We start from the raw sequence: 25,645 nt of genomic DNA on the forward strand, positions 1-25,645 counted from the left end.
TTATGATCAGGATGTACAGAGTTCCTAGATTAGTGATCTTTATCCAGCTTGTGTGACATCTCACAATTCCCCCTCAACAGTCTCTTTTCCCAAGCTGAATTCTCATTCACTTCATACAAAAAGAATGCAACTTTTTCTCTGACAAATGTAACTTGAGAGTCCTTTATAAACTGTACATGAGCTTATGACAATTAATAGGCTTCAATGGCTGAAGATGCAACCAGATTAAAAAATAACATATATGTGCTGACAGTCTATGGGTGCCTTATGGCAATGCTCGTTGCAGACAAAAAGGGTGATACTAACTTACCAAGCTGAAATAGTCTATGGATATCATTGCAGGTGTGTATTAGCACACAGTGTGTGTAAGTATGTTCCCTGTGGCAATGTAAGATAGCAGATACTTTTGCAGATAATACTGAGAGAGAGGAGATGTCTTACTGTGAAGATGGAAAATTCTACGTGATGGAAGCTGCCTTCATCATTCCTTCGCAATGGGTGCCCTCTCCTGTTCCTAGGCTGTTTCATTATAGTTGTCCTTGGAGCACTCCTTGAATTAAATGAGTATGAGTCGGAAAATGGATTGACAGCTGTGGTTATGTCAGTTATGGAAATTAATGTATCTGTGTCTGAAATATATGCTGCTAGCCTCTCTGGCTGTGGATATCTGTGGATATCATGGCTACCTATGGAGAGTTTAGACAATACTTTTTGTCTCTTTATATTATTTTAATAATATAAATTCAATTATTTAATTATTTAAATTTAATTATTTTAATTTAAAGATATCTGTTCTCCAGTTAATATTCAAGTCTGATTCCTAATAATAAAAATGCAATAACTTTACTCACCTTTTAGATATTAAGGCCACTAGCACATACAGTGCTGACCTAAGGAGATCAGTCTGATGACCATCAACAAGCAATGAAAAACATGAATCACCTCTCTTGTGGATGTTAAGCATATAATTAAAGTTTTGGTAGGATTTAGGGAAAAGAAAATGTAAAAAAATTACAAGACTTGAAATGCAAACCATATTCTTTCTAGAAAGAGATTGATGTATTAAATATTCATGCAAACATAATAAATTAGCAAGGGTATGAAAACACTGCTACACCTACATCTCTTTCATACATCATCTTCCTGAAAGAAAGGATTTGCTGCTAAAACAGAATTGGCACTCTGCTATATATTTTTCATAACAGTGGCTACTTACCATTATTCTTTCTATATCCATCCTAATTTAAGTAAAGAATATAGCTAACAATAAGAAGAAACCAATGAATAGTATTTCTGCATAGAAAATGGAAGATATATTTACATCATTGGACACATACTCTGGAAGCACTGAGCTCTTATTAATAGAGGGTCAATGTCTTATTTCTATTATCGATCTGTGAATTTAAGTGAATGGCATGTCCCACAACCTTCTGAAAACAACAGATCTATTGCATATTTTAAACTGATTATGAAATTGGTGGTTTTCCCCAATACCACACCTCTTAGTGTTCTTCTCTAGGACTGTGGTTACACTCTTGAGTAACTCTCACAAGAATTCCAATGGAAACATCGTATTTTTTTTTTAGTGATAAAGTATTACAGAGGTTCCTGAATGTCATATAAGAGATGTATCAAAGTAACATCAGAGTAAGATGACTTATTTGAATTAGATTATTTTTCAACTATATGACTTTTTTAAAACCAGTGGTGCATAAGCCTATAAGGAAAGTAGGGCATGACTTACTGCTCTTCACTGATGTATACACATGCACTTGGGTTTGATCATGATAAAGACTGCTGTACTCGCTGGCTACACAAGCAAGCTGCAGACTATAAAGTGACTGTTCAGCACTTAGACGTTCCAAAAAGCTCCATCCAAAGTAGAACAGTGTCACTGATTCTGCATGGACTTAGCCATCAATGCTTTAAATGTATAAACTTTGACAGATTCAACTTTTCGGTAATAGAAAGCTGCTTACATAAGTGATTCACAAGACGAATGTAACTACTATTTACAAGTCAGCCTGGGATTAAAAATGTTTGGATAAGCAGTATAATGTTTACTTCACATGGAATAAAATAGGGACGGTCTAAAATATCCTAAATTAATTAATGAAATAAAGACAGATATAATGAAGATTTTGCTTTTTTAATGAAAAAAAATATAATTTTTTTTGAGATTCAGGGGAAAAAAGAGCAGATTTGAAATTGCCATTTCACTGAAAGCAAAACAAGAATGTTTGCAGATCTGTTTACTTTGTATTTTTATATTCACCAGGATCAAACTTTATAAAATATTCTGCAAAATATATGGTTCACTGAGAAAAAAATGAAAAATTCAGATTAAAAAAGAAATGTTAACTAATTCTAATATCTGGTTCTCATTTTCAAATAATTACGATTCTTTTGGGATATTAGGTGATCTATTCAAGTAGAATAACAGGACAACTAATGTAATAGTACATTTCAGGTTTGTTACATACATGAACATACCTAACAGTTGAAAGTTTCTAAAGAAAATGATTCTGTGCACCTCAAAAACTGTCATTACTGTCAGTGGAGCAGGAGTTCACTTTCCATGTGAACCCACAGGAATTAGCTGTAGCTAGGGACCAACAGAATGGAGAGGAATTAGAGGTTGGGTGGATGAGTTACAGGAACTGAGGGTAGAGGGACATGTAGTTCAGGCACTTATAATCCAAAGATCTGCATATATTGCCAGGACTTGATTTACAGCTTTAAAATCTCCTTTATGTCTAAAGATAACATATACCATAGAGCTATTAAGACTTCGCTGTTATACATCAAGAACTTCATTGTATGTTTTCATACCTGAATTGTCTTGCCAAGATGTTGATCTCCCTCCTCCACTCCCTCCCTACAGTGAAAAAGACCACCTGTAAAAATCACATCAGTATTAGAGTATGCTTTTACTGTAGGGTTCATTTGGGTTCTTCTGCACTGGAAAACATGGTTAACTAACTCAAGTGAAGAATAATCAGATTTTGAAACAGCACTCAAGCTGTGTGTCTACACACCTCTGTTCTTGTTTGATAGTGAAACTAAGATTTCTAGAGGTGTAGTGCCAGAAGATGCTTTGCACTCTTTAAACTTTCTCATCTCTGAAGGCATGGGGAGGGATGTCTTTGTTCTTTCTAGTCACAGAAAAGGGAAAGCATTTTAAGACTGGGACCCTTAAGCAGATCAAGTCTGTACCCACAGTGAAGAACGCTTAGGTTAGCAGCTGGCAAATCATGCTAACTGTAGTTTTTACCTCTACAGCAGAGAATATCAGTATGATGGACTTTGTGTGCAGGTGGAACTCATATTAGGAGCGATACTTGAATTACAATTTAGATAAAATTCTTAATGCAGACAAGGTTTCACAGCTATGTCTACACAGTACTATCTAATGCTGCAAAGAAACATACTCATTAGCTCAACCATTAAAATATAACTGTGTTAATATAGTTCTCTGATGCCTGATATGCAGATTATATTTATACCAGAACTAGCAGCCTTAGAGCTAGGCTGGTCATTTCATTTAGACACTGTATTGTGCAATGAGGACAATCCCTACAAAGAATATATAGAAAATTCTTCCAGATGTTTTGGGGGGACAAAAAATGCTAAGCAGTCTTTATTAATGATAAACAAATGTGTAAACTGAGAGGATAGATGAACTGGAGAACACCTCATTTTCTAATCATCCTCTCTTAGTAACAGCTGACCTGCTTCTCCACTTCCTTGCATCTTGAAAAGCCACTAATACTTCTGCAAAGAAAGCATAAAGTTCTGAAAGGTAGTATTTTACATCCACTGTGCTCAGTTGAAAATTACTTTATGAGATCTAAGGTAGTGAAGGATTGGACCCAGATGAAGCTACTAATAGTTAAGGCTCATATTTCTACATGATCTGTGATGAAAGAGAAGGAGGTGCAGCATCTCCAGAGACTTGGGGGAATGTTCAGGGAGTGATATAATTAATAACTAATAGTTCCATTTGACAACTCTTAATCTCATTTTCTCAGTCTTGTGTCCTACAGATTATTTATAAGTTAGATTGGTGGTCATAGTAACTATTCCCTTGAGTTTGCAAAGTGAAGTGAGCCTAAAATGACTTCTACTTTTCACAGCAGGGTCAATTGAGCACATCATCCTCCTCAGCAGGATAAAATGAATACTGTGCAGCCTACTCTGGGGTAAATAATTTCCCTTTCATACAGTCTTGGTAAATGAACTGTGGAAGACTGTAAGTTTAAGAAGGAAAGTACTGTCCCTTAGTCTACAGCAAAGCACTCACACAGTTTCAGCTTGTGCTGAACCTCCTCTAAAGGTGACAGGGCCCGTCTGTCTACATAACTCCAACATGAAATCCCATATCTCCATTGTATGCATATGGTGAGAGTCTTATGCACCCTCTCCCTCACCTTGTAACAGAACATTAGCTCTGTGGAGCAAAGGACTTTTCCAAGTCTTTTCACAACAGAAAAGGAACTGAGACCTCTGTGCAAGCTGTTGAGATGAGATGTAAATTGTCCTTCTGTTCTGAGAAACAACATCTGCATCACAGAGAAGTAAAAACAACCTTGGGAAGTTTGTTGCACTGTCATAAAGGTGCTTGTCTTTACTTCCAGATACGTATTCAGTGCAGAGTCAGAAAGTTAAGCTGCAGACCAAAATCCAAAGTGAAATTAATACTTTTATCTTTAACAGGATTGCAGAGCAATTATTTCAGAAAGAACTTCCAGTTAAGGAAACATATATGCCAACAAAAATATATTTTAAGTCACTCGCATAGCTGTGACTTGTAGGAGGAAACCATCATAAAAGCTCATTTTTGCCACCAAATTTACAGTGGATAAAAGTTTTTTTCTTTTTAAGTATGGTAGTATAATTTCTCAAACTTTACTTTACAGTGCAATTTCTTGCTTCAGAAAAGTCTTCCAAAGGTCTTTTGTAGGCATTGTAGTGCTCCCAGGCTTCAAAGCCTGATCTGTACTGATTCATGGGACTGTTTAATCTACGATCCACAACACCCTTTGGCAAGGAGTCCCACAGCTCAACCACACATTACGCAAAGAGCCAAGTCCTTTTATTTATTTCACACCTTGATATTAGCAGTTTAATTTGACCCCCACCTAACAGTTTTTTACATTGTAAAACATTGGTATGATGGTCAACATAAGGATGTTCTTAATACATTACTTCAAATACATTTGTAGTAATACATTACTACAAATAAATTTGTTTATTCCAAATTCAAATGTTTTGTTTTCTTTACAACACTGCATATTTATTAATAAAATACATAATAATATATTTATTTGTGTATATGTATATATACATATAATAAAATTTAATATTTTATGTGAAACACTGTATACAACACTGTATACTAGGACTGTACAATGCTATTTTACATATATAGTCAAAAAATGACATTCAAACTGTCATGACCTTTTTATCTATATAGTTTATTGGATTGTGTGAGATTTTCCTTTTATTTACATTAAATTCATAGAAAGATAGCTCAAGAGGCTAAAGTTAGAAGGATTGTGGCTTATCAGTTTCATTCACCAAATATCTGAAAGCGTATTGTTTCACAGGATTAAATGAAAAAACTGAAACAATTCTTATCTGCAGTTTAAAGCAATCTACTTCGAAGAAATGAATGATCTGCAGGTGACTACTAAGGCCGTGTGATTTATTGATTTATTTTTATCGACTTAGCAAGCAGCAGAGCAGAGACAATACTTGTGACCTGAAGAGAAGAAGCTGAGTCTGCACAGGCGGGTCCGAGGTACATCACGCCTCTGTCTTGCAGAAGGGGAGAACACCTTAACCTGTTCCAGCTATTTAGTGGTGGAAGATTTTCATACCGGCGTAAATCATTTGGGTCGTAAATGACACCACGAACCTAAAATCACGAGCTTTCAGGGGGGACGATGGAGACAAACGCAGCCACAAGCCGGGGGTGTCCAGGCAGCCGGGACAGCTGCGCGCAGCCCCGTCGCAGTCCTGGGCCGGTCTGCGCTCCCAGCCGTCAGCGGGCACCGGCGCAGCGGTGCTTCCCGTCACCCCATCTGGCTGCGGAGGGTCCAGGCGAGGGCCAGCCCGCGGGACAGCGGAGGGGAAGGGGGTGGAGTGGAGGGGATGCGGAGGACAGGTGGAAGCGCAGCCAGAGGCAGGTAGGGAAGGGACGTTACCTGCCAACACCGGAGGCGGGAAAGTTGGGCGAAGCGGACGAGGAGGGCGGTCAGCACACCCTGCCGCCTTCCCCGGCCCGCTCCGCCCGAGGTTGCCGGCGGCGGCCGCCCCTTCTCCCCGCAGGGCGGGGGCCAGGTCCTCCTCCCCGCCGCCGCCCCCGCTCCGGCCCTACCCCTCCTCCGCCCCCTCGTACCGCCTCCCCCCCCCGCAGGCGGAGGTGAGCGAGGCGCGGCGCCGACTGCGGCGGCACGGCAGGAGTGGAGTGGGGCGGCGTGGATCCTGCGCGGCGCCCGTCGGCATCCACCACCCAGCCCGGCCCAGGGGAGAGCCATGGGGAGCAGCCGCCGCTCCAGCTGCCGCGGAGAAACTCCCCTCCGGATGTCGGCTGCCGGTGGCCTGGTCTGAGGAGGAGGAAGAGGAGGAGGAGGAGGGAGGGAGGAAGGGAAGGGGCCGTAGCAGCGGCGGACTGTGCAAGTTGTGCTCTGCCCTTCTTCTCGCCGGCCCGTCTCCCACCCGCGGAGCAGCATGCGGACTGGCCTCCGCGCTCCGTCAGATGTGCTCTGGCTGCCGCCGCTGCTGCCGCCTTCAGTGCATCCTGCTGCTGGCAGCGCTCACCCGGGCGCTGGATGAGACGGGAGCGGGGAGATCGCTGCTGCGGTTCCGCCCGCTCCTTCATGCGGGCTTCTGCTCCGGCGGGGCCAGCACCGCCGCCGCCGCGGAGGAGCCGGGCTGCCCTCCCTTCCCGCGCCCGCCCGCCCGGGGCGCCCGCATGGCGTGCTACCTGGTCATCAGCTCCCGGCACCTCAGCAACGGGCACTACCGCGGCATCAAAGGCGTCTTCAGGGGACCGCTCTGCAAGAAGGGCGCTCGCTCGCCGGTAACTGCCACCTCCTCGCTCCCTCCCTCACTTGCCCCCCGCACGGTAGGAGCGGTGCGGGCGGATGCCCACGCGGCGGGGCGGCCGGCGCGGCTGCGGGGGGCGCGGTGCGTGGGCTCCGGCTCGGTCCCGCTCTGCGGGGCGGCCGCGTGGGCGCTGCCTCGCCGGGCGGCTCGGAAAAGTTTCTCCGTCGGCGGCTGCCGGCGTGTGGCCGCGGGGAAGGGGCTGGGGGCGGTGCTGGCGCTCCGCGGTGGGGCGGGGGGGTTGCTGCTTAACTGGGGCTATCCGTGGACCGCGGCTCGGGCTCGTGCCCACGGAGAGGTTAATTTCTGGCGCTTTGCAGGGAAGTTGGAGGCTGGTAGTGGGGAAGGCGCCGTGTCGGCTCCAGGTGTCGCGGTTTAGTACCTTGTCCAAGGTTTTGACGCGGCGGAGGAGGGAAGCGATCATCCTTCTGGTTTCGCCTGCAAAAAAATGCACTTGCGAGTTTGGCTGCGGCGTGTTGTGAACTACCTGTCGAGACCGATATCTAGGCAGAACACGCGTGAAGTTTGGGGCGGTCCTGCGGTGACTGCAGACCCGTTGAGCTACTGTAGACGGTCTTCGTGAGTCGCTAAAGGCGTTTCTTAGGGGCAAGTGGTTGTCCTGGGCTGCGTGGCGGGGTCTCCACCGAACCGGGGCGAGGGACAGTGGGGTGCCGGGAGAGTCGCCGAGAGGAGGGCGCCCGGGCACCGCCGAAGTCGCGCTGCCTTTCCTCCACCTCTCCGCCGTGTCATCGGTATCACAACCGCGTCCGTAGTCTCGACTGGACTTTCCCTGTCACTGTGCCCGGTCTCAGTATGTGACACACGGAGGGGAACGGACCTGCCACCCACCCGTACCGGCACCAGTACCGGGGGCACCTTGAAACCACGGTGGGACTTTGGCAGTGCCGTGTTATGCCGCGTAGCACACCTGCGCTCTAAATACCTTTAGGAAACGAAAGTCTCTGCTTTCTGTTTCTTGACTTTCAATGACAGAAAGTGACAAATATTTCATTACACTTTCAAAATCCCTTCCGTGTCGTGCACCAGAACTCTGATAGCACCTGCGGGTTCTTCCCCTGTACTGCTGTATCTGTCGTGAGCAATATAATACAACTGTGCCGCAGGTAGAGTAGACAGTGGCTAAGCTGTGTTTGTGTTCTCTGACCCGTGGAGCTGATCCACCTTTGTGTGCGGAACCTCCCAAAATGCAGGAGACGTTAACTGTACAAAATTAGATCCAAAGGAAAAGATGTTAAAGATCTAAAATGGGAACAGTCTTAATTGTAAATACTTTTTATTTAGTAGAACTTTAACAACTAATGTTCAAGTCAAGTAGTGTCAGAAATAAAAGAATATAATGCCCTGGAAATAGCATTACGTTCCAAATCCTTCACTTTCCAATTTCTTTCCCTTTCTTTCTAACTACCTGCATAGGAGTATGCACACCACTCCTCTCAGTCTAAGTACTTAATGAAGTAAAATCGTCTGACTTCACTAGCGAGCCATCATTTTAAACATAGTCCTGCTACCAGGTGGGAGTAATTTTTGTTCATATGCAAGTAACAGATAACAAGACCAAAAAAAATTGTATGGATGTTTCTTATTACTTAAAGATGCATTTTTTAAAAAGGGTTTTGCTTTACATTGAAGCATCTTAGCCAACTACCTGGGGTTTAGTGGAAAAGGAAAAAAAAATATAAAATTGAAAATAAACTCAAATCTCTTTCACTATATAGAAACATTCTTTCATGTGAGCTTTCCAGAGTTTGAAAAAAGTAGCAAGAGCACTTTGTATTGCTTTTCACTAAGACAGAACTACTTGTTTCTGAGATTCATATGACCAGGAGTTGGTATGCTTTATATGTTTTGGGATCATTTCTATATAAAGAACTGAATTTTAGCAATCCTTAGCTTTCATTCCATATTCTTGAGGGAAAACTTTCATTTGTCTACACACATTTCTTTTTCTTCTTTTCTTTATTTTTGCCTTTTTTAGTGGCTATTCTTTGCAGCTAGTCAGGCTTTTGAGGTCATAGGCTGAGCCCTGTGGAGCGGGAGTATTGGGCAGCTCATGGGGGTAAAGGTGCTTGATAATGTTTAATGCTGGGTAATTTTAGCTCTATAACTCTTTTATGTGTTTTATATTTAGGATTTACTACTGGTTTATATATGATATTTTCCTATTTTGATACAGCAGTCCAGACTTTAGGAGATAAATAAGGGATGCTTAGTTAACAAAGAGAATAGTTTGCTATTAAATACTGAAAGCAGTGAGTAATCTGTATGTGCCTACGACTTTATGACTTTCCAGATGATATCCTTGCCTATCAGTGTGCATAAAGTTGGGAACAGTGAACAGCAGACAACACCATCCTGATACATTTTTGCATTATGGATGTGGGAGTCATGCATATTGAGATTTCATATTGACTGAGGTAGTAAAATTGTTTTAAGCATGAAAAATGCCTCACACAATGCAAACAAATCCTCCAACTATTGAGTTAAACTTGGGACCACTTCTTATGCATCAGAGGGAAGTCTTAAGCAAGTGGCCTTTATTTGTATTCCCTGTGCTGTGCTTTTATTTAATACCTCCTGATTATAACTTTGAAGGATACAAGTTACATCTTGCAGTCTTTTTTAAAATGCTGAATTGGAAGCAACCTTGAAGATTCAATTTTATAGTTTGTATCATTAAACAATCTTATATTTTTACACTATGAGTGATCTTATGCATGAGCCTACACGGTCTTTAATGGATAACATGTACCTTTCTATATTTAAAGTGTTCTGTATTAACAGACCATGAAATGTCAGTAGACTTAAGGCTATACTTTAAGAAATGAGAACAGTGGTGAATATTTTAAATACCTTTATCAAATTTCATGGTTATATGAACAAGGATTTTTTCAGTCTTGGTGTTTGTGTAGTAGTTATTTAGCATACTTTATTGTTACTGTGCCACAAACAATTCTGATCCTTCTTCCTGGTATGCAGAGAGACCTTTAGCTGCAGCAGTACTAAGGGAAACAAGATATGGAGGACTACAAAGATATGGAGGACTACAAATGCACTTTGTGCGTGTCAGTGTGTAGAGACATGGTCATAAAATCTTTTAAAAATTCTACCTTTGCTTTGCCCACTTTCACAAATTGGAAAGGGACTTTAGCTATGAATACAGTGAAGCTGTCCTCTGAAGTTGTGCTAATGAATTCAGAAAGAGTGGAATTAGAAGCAATGAATCCTGTATCAATGGAGTTGTGATGGAGTTATACTGGGAAGGAAATGCTGAGTTTGAACATGATGCCAGCATTACTAAGGATAATGGACAGTAAGCTGAAGAAGGGAGCTGCTTACTTTAGAGACTTGATTCTGTGCTTTGAGCTTTTATATTTTATTTGAAAAGTTATATTCATGAACATATTATGAGCAAATTTTCTGTCTCTGAAAATTTCTGTTTAAGGAAATGAATTATGATACAGAGATATTACTTACACCTCAGACCGATGATATTGTCTACAGGATTTCTGAGTCCTGAATAGATTACATTGATTGGTGTAGTGGTTTTACTTTTTGCAGTCATGGTAGATCTGCTGTAATATACACCTGAAGCCCAGCCTACTCAGAGGTTTACTGTCATGGTTCACAAGCCTAGCGAAGCTGACACGGAAAAGGACTCTGCTGTGAAACTTTCAAAGAAACTCTTCCAGGATACAGCAGAAAATGGTACTGGGAATTCAGCAGATGGCCCCCTTGCTTCTGAATAATTTCTGAGCAAAAGATGTTATTAGGGTGCACTGTTCTGCTTGTGGCTTTTTAAGATAAGATATAAACAGAATCTCGTTTACTACTTGGTATTTAAAGATCCCTTTGTATTTTGAAGGAAATAGAAGGCTCAGAAGACCCAGTGCCTTACCCAATTTCTGACTCGGCTAATTGTTTTTCTTCCATTGTTCCCTGCAGCTTCAGATGAATACAGTATTTTCCACGTACTTCTCTAAGCTGTTTTCTAATAAGACTGTCAAGCAACTGCTCTGTTGCACTTAGTGCTTACCTAAGTTCTTTGGGATGCGGGGTGTGGGAAAGGCTTCTTGTCTGTTACAGAAAGCTACCTTTTAAAAAGCACAGCTCTCATCCCACGTCCAGAGGCTCCAGTAGTTTTAATTAAGTAGAGGTACTTGGAAATAATGACTGTTTAGTTGATACTGAGCCACAAGCAAGCTGTTTCAGCACTAATGCAAATATAACCAGGTCTGAGTAGCACCTTAGCACTCTCTGTAACAGATAACAACGCTAGGCATGTGGAAACTTCTTTGAAAACTTAAGTGAGCCTGAGGACCAAATGACTCTAAATAGAGAACAGGAGGGCCACGGCATGGGCAGCTCTCTCCATCTGCCTGAGCTTAATTGGGAAACACTAGCACAACCAAGTCTGCCACAAAGAATGACAGTGTTGTGTTTGCCACCAGAGAGGAAAGACATGTGCCAAGCACAGTTGTCAGAAAGCAATTTAAAGGCTAGACATGCTGGATGTGTACCGTGTGAAATATGGTCTAGGTGGCAGCAGGTTAAAAGGAGCATCCACCATATATCTGTGGTTAGCTGGAAGACCAAATAACTTGTGGGTTTCTGACTATAAACAAGTCATTCTTCAGTACTGTGACTGTACCCTCAACAGCACTGAAAGCAGAGAGGAAGGGTATGCTCTAGGCATTACCAAGGAAAATGCACGAAGTGTGAAATTTAAGCAAAGAAATATAGTATAAAGGGACCAGTAATGAGCCAGCAGCTCTAATAAACAGTCCTTCTACGAAAGGGAAGGTGGAAAAAGAATTCCCAACTGTACTAACAAAATCTTGTAGAAAGGAAAAAAGGGAGAAATAGTAAAGCAAATGGTACTTCACTTTTCTGTGCCAAAAAGTCTCTGGCAGCTGCCTCCAGCAGAAGTGGCTGCCTGCCAGGGGGATCCTGTGTGCTCTTCTGAAAGCATGGAGCTGGCTTACCAAGGTATCTGCCTTAAACAAACCAAGGCAGGCACTCCTGCTTAACTATTTCTGATCTCATTGATTCCTGGCAATTTGTGCCTCAGAGTGGGCTGAGTGTGTTCCCTACCAGCCCTACTGCTCCACTGTGCTGGAGAATATGAGCATTCCTGCAGCCCACACTCAACCTTATGGTGACATTATTTCCTGAGTTCATGGTTCTGTTACAATACTTTCTGTGCAACAGAAATTCTGCAACACGTGAGAGAAAGAAAGAACTTCCAGAAAACAGGAATGTTCTTTTTGTCACATGTAGCCTTGCTGCTCATGCCTTGTATTAAATCTGTTTTTGTGGAATGTGTCACTTCTGAGCATATTTTGATCCCAATTCAGTGAGTGGGTAGCACTTTGTATATAGCATTGCAATTAAATTTAATCATCTTCAACCAATTTCTGCTGGGGCCATTTCCTTCATCCACAATTAGCAGTAATGTTAAACAGGTGCTTTATGTCTGAGAGTGCCTTTCTAGCATTCTAATATTTTTATTGGTCCCTCAATTGAGTTCTTAAAACCAGATCGATTTATCTGTTATTTTTCATGTGGCAATGCTTGTTTGTTCATTAGTTTTGGAGTTATTGCTGTTACATCCATTTGCATTCTCACTTTCAGTTTATATGCCTTTTACTCATCTAGAGCACAGCAGTTTAGTGGACATTTTTTTTTTTTTTAATTCTGTGCTGTGTACAAGTTTGAAAATGAATGTAGAGACCTAGTGTTTGTGAAACAGGTGCTCCCTCGGATGGTGGGTTGAGGTGTTAACCATGCTCTAGGCCTTAGAGATTTTCTCTGCCTGTTCCTACCCTGTTTTCTGGACTCCTGCCCCCATGTGCTGTCCATGGTAAGTGCTCACTGGGCTTTGCTGGGGAGGATGCTCCAGTTCCGTTCTCCATCTAAATGAATGTTTTGTTTTGACCATTAACAACTAAATTAACTGAATAACTTGTTTATGTAAATACTTTCATATGAGATTAGATTCCTTGAAAAAAAACTGTGTTCAAAAGAATTTCATGGTCTGAATCAAGTTATTCCCTCTAAAAAGGGTTTGCAAAAGCTCCCTGTAAGAGGTATCTAAATGGAGAAGGAAAACAAAGCTTTTAAAGACTGACCAAAATGTATGCATTTTTCCCTACTTGGGTTTCCCTAGGGAACTGTATAGCCTTTCGCTACAAGGCTTGGGGTTTTTAGGTTTTTTGTTTTGTTTTGTTTTGTTTAGTTTTTTCTTTTTAGTTTTTTTTTTTTGCGTTTAATATGAAAAAAACTTTGTTAAGTCTTTTTATTACATCACAACTGATCACTTTAGAAGACTGAAGTCATCATTACCTGCAAATGTAATTTTTCTCACTTGTCCTGGGGAAAATATAGACTTTTCCGTTGAAAAAATAGAAATTAGAAAGGTTTTTAACTTCCTGCTAAAGCACTGCTATTTTAAAATGCCACAGAGGTACACTGTGGAAGATTTAGTTTTACTGCTTTATGTGTCTGTCGATCTGTATAAGCTTGACTTCTTACGTGGACATACCTTCCATAATGCCTTCAAGGTTTTCACTCTGAAAGACAGAGCATCACATTTGTTACAACAGAGAGCAGAAGCTGCAAACCTTCTTTTAGAGCTCAAGAGTTAAGAGTGGAAGTTTTGTACACCTACAACAGTAAAAAAAAATAAATCTTGGATTAGGGATTATTTGTATAAAAGGTCAAATTAAGTTTATTACAAGGTCAAATTAATGTCAAAGAGAAGTGCAGATGCGTGCATGGACCTGCAGGAACCAGAATTCACAACATAACACACAGTACCATTAAAATCCAGTTTGACCCTCCAAGGAATTAAGCAGTCTTCACTGGAGAATAAGTCATTTTGCAAATATATGTGCATGCAGAAGTCTATGCACGTAAACATTTCTGAATAGCAATTAGAAGATCCTTTAAAAGAACTTTTTAACATTCACATTGACAGTTGTAAGCACTGTTTTGTGAAGATTTAACCTGCTCCTCTGTTAGCCTTTGAACCTTCAAAACTCTGAATGAACCGTATTAAAATGACTTGATTTATGATGATAATCTGCATAAGTGATACCAGAGGCAGATATCTAGGGTTCTGCATTTCTGTATTTTATGTGGGCACATATCACTGCTTGTCTTGTACAATCAGCTACAGCGCATGAGTAGCAAGATTTGTCATGGGGTATGTACAGGTTCCTGAAAATGCTGTTCACTGTGCAGAATGTATTGTTCTGTACCCAGTGGGAAGGCACTCTAATGATAGGTTTTTTTTTTTAAAGGCTAAATTTATGTGCATACTGGATAAGATGTAAACATCATCATCATCAAAATTTTGTCCCAGTTTCATAGTTATGCATAACGATAATTGGCAAGCTGGTTCAAGTAAGATAGAACTATTGCTGCAAGATTGCGTGCAGCTCTGAAACAATCCATACATTAATCAACTCTAATTGATATCAATTTTTCAATTGATGTTTTCCCTGGAATACCTTCTAGAACAGATTTAGTGCTTTTGTATCAACAGAAATATTCTCTCTATATTCTGCTCAGACTGAAAGCTGTATTTGGGGTCATTGAGGAGATTCTCAGTTGTGATCAGCTGTAAATCTGCAGCTTGAATTTCCAACTCAGACTGTAACATGAGAAAGGCTTTTGAAACTGGATTAGAAATTGTAAAAACAGAACTCCCTAAAATACACCCTTTGATAGGAAAATAGGTGGTAGATTAGATTTTGGGGTTAAAATTATAAATTAAATCTGTCTGAATACTGTGATCAGAAGGTCTATTAGAAATGAAAATTCTTATCTTTATTAAGGTGTTTTGAGCTTTTTTTTTCAATGAAAAGTTTTCATTTTCAGATTTTAATAAATCTAATTTTAGTAGCTTTTGTGGGTTTCAGAAGTTATCAGTACAAATTATTTGTCTATACTAATCTTCATTTTTCTGTGCTAAACATTACATCTTCAGTGTAAGTACGATTTTCTGTGAGTTGTGTAAAACTCTGAACATGGACTTTATTGGGAGATCTAACAAGAAGCAGAACGTGTATATTTATGCCACCCTGTGTTAGACATTGCAAAATCAGATTATAATTTTGATATTTTGAGCCTGCTCTTGTCTGTGTTTGGAAGAAGCTTCTGGTGATGCATTGCAGGTGTAGGAACAAAAAATCCAGGATTCCCACAAGCCGAGTGGCTCCAGGTCTGTGCCAAACAGCAGCTGAGAGGTGTACCCATCATCTCAGCACAAACTGAGATGCCTGCCTTGTGGCAGACTGAGTGGCTGCCTGGTTCAATGGGCAACAGATCAGAAATTGTCACATAACTATTGAGGATTAGTTCAGAAAATGAAACTAAAAAACGCAGTCACATAGGTCCCCGTAGAGCAAAAGTAAAAAACTCACAATGTGATGTGTGTGCAAGTAGTTTGTGCATACCAAGTAATAAATACACATCCTGTAAATGTCACTGAATACATATTTGGGTTCTCCTGGCTGTCTGAATGCTTAACTGCCGTCCTTATAAGGCCTTGCTGCTGCTCTTCCTGCATAGAAGTCCAAGGTTGTTATGTTGTATTCATCTACATAGACGCTAGCATTTCCTTTCTTTAGTGTTTTGGTGTGCACTTACTTCACCTTAAAGAGAAGATAGCAAAACCCAGGTGAAAAAAAATTAAGTGGGACAAATGAAGAAAGGTTGGTACTATATACAAAGATTTCAAATTTTGATTGGAATGATAACTATATCCTTGGCTGTTAAGTGTGGAAAAGAGGTAATGTAAGAAACAATGTTGGAGACACTGATCATTCAGAAAATAAACTTCACTTTGAAAAAGTTCTTTTTCTGGGAGTGAGTGATAAATTTTTGTGATTACTAATAATCAATGAAAAAATCACAGATATGTGCTTTTTGATGAAGATGTTGTATTTGCATGCTCTAAAAAACAATTATATTGAAATAAATGTTGCATATGTAAACCTCCTGATTTTATATTTTGCTCATCTTCTGCTGAAGACCTGTTTATAACCAGTGTATTGTATACCATGTGGAACAGGAGTTTTTTATTGTGTATATGTACTCTACAATATATATGTTTTATTGCTTAGCATTATAATAGGCATCTTTTAGATGTTAAACTGCAGAACATATAGATGCAATATTGTGGTTATTTATCTCAGAAGTAAACCTTCCCCTCAAAATAAACAAAAAATAGTCTTCAAATTTATTACCTAGAAGATATGTCTTATTTGAAAATGATAACACTTGGTGGAGAAAGATACGCCTTTCATTTTGTCTAGGTTAATAAATCTGTGCAGCACAGGTTTAGAGCTGTCTTATTATTGGGAACAAGTTTTCATTTTGTGAAGTTAAAAAAAAAGCATTGAGAGCACTGGGCTTTTTTATTATGTAACGCAGATATGATGACTGAAATAGAGGGTTATATCCATGTGTCATGTTATGACTTCTGATGGGGATAGGATAGTAAAGCAAATAAATTTTGGATTGGGTTTTTGTGGGTTTTGTTTGTTTGGAAGGGTTTTTTTTTTTTTTTTTTTTCCTAACAGCTGTCTGCTAGCCTTGGTTCATAATATTATTTTTTTGCCTTAAAGAATCACTGACGTTGTAGGTGATTGAATTTGATATCTGTGGGTTGTGGAATCAGCCTTTAAATATTTATGTTGCTTTGCATACTTGACAGCTTTCATTAGCAAAGATCATTATAAACAGTAAATTGGAAGAAATTTAAAAAATTCCTATCCTTGAAAGGGGTTTAAACAAGTTTACAGAATGAATTAACAGAGCCTGCATAATCTTCACGATCAATAAAAAACAAAGGCAGAGAAATGTGCTTAAAATCCAAGGCAAAAATATTTTGTTTCCACTGTGTATTCTTGAAGACTCACTTCTTAAGGTACAGCAAATGAGACTTAATGAAATGTACACCTATAAATATTCCAGTAGAAAAACAGTTTTTAAGGCCTTTCTTTTTAAATCTGGAGTTCATCAGTAAACTTCAGTAATAGGGACCTTGAACACCTTTTCCCTCTACCCAAATACAGCTCCTTATGCCATTTCCCAACATGCATCCTGCAGTAATATTATTTTCCTGATGATCTGACTAGTAGTGTCTGAAGAATAAAGTTATCATTTAAAAAAGTGCTTGAAATATGTATTTTTAGAAACTCTTTTAGCTGCTGTGACTTCTCATTGTACCAAGCAATACAATAACCTTGGATAATTAAAAAAAAATAAATCCAGAACTTACCAACACCCCAAGCTATGTCCCGAAACATATGAAAATAATCAGAGTTAGAAGGTGAGATCATCATGAATGTGGTGAATCACTGAGAGCTTTTCTTCCTATGTCTGTTCAGGTAAAGTTCAGTTCTTGACCTTCTACTTGCCTGAGAGCCATTATAGAAATCCTAATTGGCTTCCTGATGGCCTCTTAAGAGTAATAACTGATTAAGTAATTGTTGCACCTTATGCTGAAGTGTTTAAATACATAAAGTCTTCTGAGCTGTCTCCCTACAAAGAAAGGCATGGCTGCTCAACTTATATTACAAAAGAAACTCTAGCTTTCTATCATCCTTATGTATTTAGCTATGTTTAGACTTCTAACCTCTGGCTAATAAGGATGGTGACTGCAGGCATTAGACAGTTTTAAAAAGATTGATGCTTTTGATTACAGCATACTATAGGATAAATTGTAGGGTTCAAATCTCTCACAGGGTTAAAAGGGATATGTAATATCTGAAGAAACATGAAGGTGTCAATTTTCTACTTGATGGTACTAATATATTTTGATAAGATCTGCATATTAATAATGAGCCCTCAAGTACAGTGATTAAGTTATGCAATTGTACACTGTACTTCACAGCGAGGAGAAGAAACAATAAAAATGTGAATCCTTGTCTCTGCTCTGAAGGACAGTGAACAAAGACTTGTAGGTGTTATGGCTGGCAGGTGTGGAGAGGACTTGGTTTTCAGAAGTGACTGGCAAGAGGAATGAAGGTAGGATAGCAAATGTTAACAAAGAGGTTAATTGCAAAGTAAATGAGTTTGCTGTAGAGAGTGCTGAGGCTCAGATCCTCAAAGGCAGTGTGTGCATTAGTAAACAACACCAGGGAATGTGCCAGGCATTGGAGCTTAATCAGCTGAACTATGGAATTGTGAGCATTGTTTCCAGTATGCTTGTGGTGTTGAACAAGAAGCACTGTCCCTGACAGTGGAGAGGGTTTGGGAACTAGGATAGGACAGAAACATTACCAGCATGCAGTTTCAGTTCCAAAAGGGTTTAATGGCACTGACATGAGCTGCTCAGTAAAGGCAGGTAAAAGCCTCCCTTCTTTTTTTATCTGGCTTTGAAATCCTTCCCCTATATTGGAGCTGCAAACCAGCTGCAGGGTACATTGTCCAGATGCTGTTTTTCCCAAAACTATAACTGGGCATTGAGAAAATGGTGGATGCTGTAAGTCAAAATTGTGGTGGAAAGCATTATAAAAAACCAGTGCTGATGGTTGTGTACTAGTGCTTGAGCCGACGTCCTGGCCATTTGCTTACTAGAATGAGTGTAGTCTGGGCTCCAGCTCCATTAAGCTGTGCAGAAGATAGGACTGTATGTTGGAGTGTTGGGACATCTGAAGATTGAAGGGTAGTGGCTGGATCTCCTGACAGCAGTGTGGTGTTTGGATCAGATGGAGTGGCTGGATTTTCTCACAAATCCCACTACAAATCTGTCTTGTGCTCCTGACAGGAGGATTCCCAGTAAATGCGATATGCATATGCTGACTGAATGAGAGAAAGTTCAGCTTAACCACTCATGCAACAAACATCAAAGGTAAAGAGCAGATGAGAGGATATTGGTGAATCATAATGAGCTTCTTGGAGTACTTTCTGTAGTTTCTTCAAGCATCCTTAAAATTCACAGGGAGAAGTGCACAGTGACTGACTGTTCAGGGCAGGACTATAGCTTGTGTAAATCAATCTGTTTAACCGATTGAATTTTCAAAGGCTGTTTTATGCCAGCATGGATCTGGTTCTCAGATTTTATTTAAATTTTGTTTAGTTAGTAATCTGGCTAAAGTTAGTGAATACTGGTTATGAGGTCCTCCAAGGTTAAGGCATCATTGTGATTCAGTCACAGAATTTCAATTCGAAGGAAAATGCAACTATGCTGCAAAAATGAAACCTTGTATATTTTTGCTGGACTCTGTACAGTGACTGTCTTTTACAATGCTGGTTAATTGCAAACCATGCTGCTCTAGTACAAGTATTCAAGCAGTCAGCGTAACACCTTTCTTTTTATGGAGCATGTCTTTGATTAGCACACTTCCCTGAGAGCACACACATAGAGTTTGACTCACAACTTCCTTCCACATTCCTTATCCTCATAGCAGGTAGGTGTTCATTAAGAAGGACAAGTACAGGTTATTCACTGTGGGATGATGTTATACTAGACATTTTAGAGGCTCATCATACTAACATTGGGGCCACTTACTTTTAGGATCCAAATTCCTGGTTGGAATAAATCAGATCTTAGTAAAAGACACACATAAATCACTATTTAATCTTTTCAAAAGACAAAAAGCTCGACAGAAGTCAGTTGAAACTTTTGCTGGATTATAAATGCAGAGCAGTGCATTTTTTAAATGTGAATTAATGATCAGACAATATCTCAATATTAATATTAGTCACTAACCTAGTATCATCTTAATATCTGAATATTAAGCTAATATCCCATTCTCTGCTGTTTCAGTTTTTTTGCATAAGTAAGTGACTAGGCCAGAAAAGAGCAGCTGTTTACCTCATGAAGTGATTAGTTTCTTATGGAGGACAAGTGTCATTTTCAGGTTTAATTTGAAATCTAATGCATTATACTTTATTAACAATATAAGATGGGTTTTCTGCATTTTTATGTTTAGTTGCCCTATTAGAGATTTCTGTTTGTTTCTTTTCTTCTTAATTACAGTGTTGCCACACCATTAATTTCCTCTAACATAATATGTACCAGAAACTTGCCAAGTCATTATCTCTAAGGCTGCTTGAGGAGGAATCCTGCTCTTTTATGACTTTAGTGGGACCCTGCCGTCAGGTAAAATAGGAGGGCTGGCGTTTATTTCCACATAAGATATCTCTCTTCACAAGAGTAGAGTCACTGTGCAGTTTCAATCCTGTAGGTGAGTGCACACAAGGGATGCTGTGGGAATCTGTATGACTGCAGGGCACTGAGTGGTGCAAAGCTTTTGATTTTGGTGTTTTGCTGAACAAAAGGAATTTACTTTTGGGACATCTTGCTACTTCGTGTTGTTGATTCCACCATTAAGCAAGTGAGAGATGGACTTATCTTGCTTTATTACCTGAAGCTGGTAAATATTTCTGTTGTGATAATAAGTGATGATCTGATGAGTCTGGAAAATTACAATGACAAAATAGAGCCTGGGAAAAAAATTTCTGTGGATATGCCAGAGATTTTGTGAGACTGCTTCAGTTTCTCTAACTGGGGTGGATTTATATGATAGCTTTCTACTGGCCCATCTCTTGGTATATCTGCTAGCAGAGCTATGTTCCATGCACTGTGGTATCTTGTAGTCAGTGCTCTCTGTCTCTGTCCAGATGTTCAGGAGGAAACTTGCAGGAGAACATGGAAGATGGAATGGTAAAGTTGCTCATCCTGCCAGAGATGCACTTGGAGTTCATCATGGTTCAGCAGGCAGGGGTTAATGTGGAGAACTGCCTTGGGAAGGTGAAGGGACAGGAAAAAAAGGGGAAGCAAACTATAGAAAACACATCTTTATTTTCCATTTGTTTTGCTTTCATCTGATATCATGCTAGAGAAAAGGTATTCATCCATGGCCAAAGGTCTGCAACATGACAGTAGATCTAAAATAATTGACACAAAGAAGTAAAAGCTTTGAAAAACAGAATTTTGGCAATTTTGAATGAGGATATTTTTTTTCTCTGTGTTGCTGGCTAATGAACTAGTCCACAACTGCAGCTGGAAATGGACTTAACTCTCTCACTGGGATATTTAGCCTTCTGGCACTGGTTTAATCCTACCCCCAAGGCAGTTGAAACACAGATACAGATTACATAAGATTTTAGTTAATTTATGTGTAGTTAGTCTGGATGTATGTATGGCTTATGGGCTATGTAGTGGAAGTAGGGTTGGTTTTAGAATGCAGATGAGTGAACTGCCTCCCTTGCATGATTGTAATTCTAGTGTTATTATTAGTGTGTGTAAACTATAAACCATTGCTCTGTTAGCACAGCGAGTGTGTTTATTACAAACTAAAGGTCTGAGAAAATGCACCTTTTGTCAGGAAAAAATGGAGTTCCCCTCTTCAGGTATGACGCTGAGAATGATTTTGCATAAAGGAGGGAATGAATCAATAGCTTTCTAGTTACAGGAACACAACTTTTCGTGGTAGGTATGTCCCTAGAAAGCATAGTTTTTAGGCAGGAATGTGCAATAATTTATGTCTGAGCCATTCGTTAATATTGGCAAAGCACCACGGGTGCTCCGAGTGCCGATGGCAAGTTGGGGACAAGAAGGCATCAGCAGGTTGCTGTTCCCTCCCTGCACTGAGGGGTGGCATTGTACACAGCGGGAGGTCAGAAAGGTACATTATTTCCCCTTCTAGTACAGGAAAATCTGTGCTTCTCATAGTAATTTCAAGGAGTTTTACTGAGCTCGATGCTCATGATTTTCAGCAAAATCTCTTGAAAAAATGTTTATAGAGAATCCTGTCTCTGATGCAATTACTCTGCCATATGCAATGGCACATCTTACTCTTTCTCTGAACATTTTATCCTCCCAGGGGCATTTAAGAGCAAATACTACCAGAAGTACAAAATTAACGTATCAAATAAATTTTGTGTTATACACACACAGTGATGGATAATGTCAGTTCAGGACTTGATCCTGCATATGCTGAAATTGAGAAGATTTCTTGGTGTTATTTTGGTTTATGATTGGCACATAAAGGTCTCTTGATCTTTTTCCTAGTTGTAGAAAACCCCATATTATTAAATAAATATAGGCATAGCATATTAACAAAAAACAATGGCAAATAAAGAATACATTAAGTTTTCTTGTAGGGAATATAATACCAAATTTATAGCAACAATTTTTATTTTCATGAAGAAAAAATACACTCGTAATCCTATAATTATGTTCTGAAACAGAAAGTCAGATTACTTTCAGGTCATTATATTGTCTGTCTTAGAAAGTGTAATTGGTGATTACTGACAGTTTTTATCAGGTTTGGCTTGACAGCAAACAAGGTTAACATAAGTGGTTGTATAGCTGAGTTAATTTTAAATGATCGTTAAGGTTGACTTGTTAAGGCTGAAATGCCTTTAAAGCAAGCTAAATGCTGCTTGTGTTTGGAATGTGATCTGATGTATAATTAGATTTCTCCTACAGAAAGGTTAGAAGTTGTAATCCAATGTTCAGAATCAACAGCAGAATCTGTTCCTTTTTTAAGTTTAGAAATGTATAAAACATATATCAACAGAAGTTGATTTCAAAGATTTACATGCATGTAATGGGGAGGGTAGGAAGGTACTGGATTTAAAGCATAGAAAATTTGGGATTACACGGGATATTGTAAATTGTGTGAGTTCATACTCTGAATGGGTGGTCTGCTAAAGAATGTGGATTTGAGCAGTTGGTATAACTATACATTAAAAATACGTAGGTAGGGAAATTTATTTGGGTGAAGGACTGTGTCTAAGACTTAGCATTCCAAACACTATCCATTATAATGCTTTTAAAGACTGCCATACTTTTGCTAAAGTTTCATCATTTTTCGAAACTGAACAAGCTTAACACATTGCAGACGCTTAAATAATATATTTAGAGTTTTTGTGACCAATAACTGACTATTTTTCTCCATCCTTAATAAAGAGATTTTTGCAACTAATTTTTTCTTTTTTTTCTGTTCTCTCAAAAGAAGGAAGGATCAAAATTATGGCTGTGTTAGCTGAAAATTTAGGTCAGCTTCTTTTACCTGTTTTGGAAATAATGTTTCCATGTTCTCTCATGAAGGGAGAACAATGTCTTTTTCACATGTACAATGACTTCTAGTGCTAAGTCAACTTGAATTAAAGTCGCTGAATGTTCTGTGGTGGAACGAACTTTGAACCTAAATTTTATTTTAGCTTTCCTTACTGCAGCCTGAGGACAGAAGTAGGAACATGTAGTGTTTTCACAGAATATGGGAAATCTTGTGGACATTTGACTGCCTCCCTTTCCCTCTTGTTTTATGCATTAATATGATAAAAATACATTCAGCAAGCCTGGAGAAGGGAAAGTCAGAAGAAAAAAAAGGTTATAATGACTGCTGTAGGAAGGAATGCTTTCCCTGCTTCCATTATGTTGTTCCTAGAAGGCTCCAATGTGCTTTGCACTTACCACTGCATGATGCATCAGTGCAGAGTGTACACACATGGCAAGCTGACTGAATAGAGAAGGGCAGGGAGCAGAACATAAGGAAAGGAGGTTATGAGGTGGCAGAGATGACTGTGTCCCCTTCCTCCAAGAAGCAACATGTGTGGACAGGGCTGCATGATACAGCAGCAGTAGTTGCGAAGCTCCTCCATTAATTCTGAGGGGAAGTAAAGGCAAATTGAGGGCGTAGTTTGCTTCCTGGGTGTGAACTGCTTGCAGAAAGTAAAGGGACACTCCTTGAAGTCAGATGAGATTAAGACGTATGTGCATGTAAACTCTTAACATTATCCAGTTTCTAAGCCTTGATATCTAAGTATTGCTCGTGTCCTTACAAGATATATAAATAAAGTACATTTTTACTAAAACTAGAGAAGATGGGATCTAGTATTCTCATAAAATGTGATACTGCTATTAGAGAGGGAAGGATTGTGAGTGGAGAAATGAATGTTTAAATTAAAAATATATCTTACATTTCTATAGATTCATTTTATGTTACTATTAACAAGACTAATAATTTATCACATTAATATATGAAAAAAATGTCAGTAATTTTTGCCTGGGTCCAGTGGTAGCATATCTATATACTTCACTTGACACATCTTGGCTCTGAAAATTTTAGTGAGATTTCTTACTTTTCCTGTCTGTGAAGCTCTCTGTGCACTTAAACATCTAGTTGGTAGTAGACTTTTGAAAAACTAATAATACATAAGCCTTGCTAATCAAGAAGGAAATTCTGGCACTACTTAGGTGATATTCACAAGTATTGAGCTCAGGATAGTCTAAAAATTATGTATTATTCAAAATAATTAGTGTGAGCAGTCATTCTTACATCAGCTGCTTTGAGTTTACAAGGTAAGGTGCAGTCCCAGGCTGGGGCATTCAGCACAGGTCCTTCAGCCTGGGGCTGTGCTTGAGCTCCGAAGATGGAATCGCAGCTGGGACTCACTTGTGCGGGTGCATTTAACAGTGAGCATCTCTGAGCAGGTTGCTGGCTGAGATAATATAGAGGGGTGGCATGTGATTGTTCCTGACCATATAAGCATGATTTTATGTTATTAAAAAAAAAAAAATACCACTGTCTCTTCAGTGGGCAAAAGAGAAAGTAATTAGATCGTGCAATGTTTGCATGAGAATAAGTGAGTAAATAGCATTAGGGAAACTTCCTCTTATCAGAGGTACTTCTTTCAAGAAACAATGTTAATAAGCATAACTAAGGATAACAAAATATGGATGTTGGTTTTTAGGATCATAAAGAATACAGATAGTTTTATTTATGGCTTCTGGTTTTGTAAAATCTACTGAAATAATTTTTTTTGTTGTGATAAGCTATACTTTATTTCTTCACCAAAACAGTAGAAAAAGAACAAGGAGAGTAAATATTATTAGGTATTACAACATGTAAATGGATTATTCATGTAATGCTACTCGACACCAATCCTACAAATGAAGGGACAGGGGTATATTTTCTGGCATGATATCCTTAATTCTGTCATTTATAACGATAGGAAAGGTAATGAAAACTACTTGTAGAAGACAGCTCACAAAAATGATAAGTGAGAGCAAATAGGTGACACATTGGAAAGAAGAATTCCTGGTAGTTAGAGATGACAGAGGAGGTCTTATGTGCGCTATCTATTGTGGTTCTATGCCTGCCTCTTGGATAACTTCAGCAATTCAATTGACCGATATAAGCCTGCGTTTCATCATCTGTAAAAGGGAGATAATGCTTACCCACCTCACAGCATCTTAATAATTGATTTTTGTAAAGTGATTTGTGATTCTCAGATGGAAGGCACTATCCTAGTGTCAAGTAGTAGTATTATTGCTACTAGTAGAAGTAACAGTACTTGGCATTTATACTGCTCTTGCCTGCTCAAATGCTTTAACTAATGCATTCCTGTAGTGCCTCTGTGAAGTAGGTACCTATGTGCTTTTAAAGATGAAAAAATTCAGCAATCATCATCTAGCTTTTCCATCTTCATGGTGTTTGTAAGATTTAAAAGAAAAAAAAGTGAAAAAGTTCTAAACACTTGTGTG

General features: G+C 39.4%; 1 protein-coding gene across 1 annotated transcript in view; it reads left to right on the forward strand.

Annotated features, from left to right (window-relative positions):
* Positions 1 to 6,979: 6,979 nt before the first annotated feature.
* ZNF804B (zinc finger protein 804B) overlaps positions 6,980 to 25,645 on the forward strand; it is a 235,626-nt gene continuing 216,960 nt past the window's right edge. Inside the window, exon 1 of the mRNA XM_017817777.1 lies at positions 6,980 to 7,087. Within this exon, the coding sequence (XP_017673266.1) occupies positions 6,980 to 7,087 (108 nt within the window). The remainder of the gene's footprint in view (positions 7,088 to 25,645) is intronic.

This window comes from Lepidothrix coronata, unplaced genomic scaffold, assembly GCF_001604755.1.
Source record: "Lepidothrix coronata isolate B3197 unplaced genomic scaffold, Lepidothrix_coronata-1.0 Scaffold62, whole genome shotgun sequence".
Taxonomy (NCBI): Eukaryota; Metazoa; Chordata; class Aves; order Passeriformes; family Pipridae; genus Lepidothrix; species Lepidothrix coronata.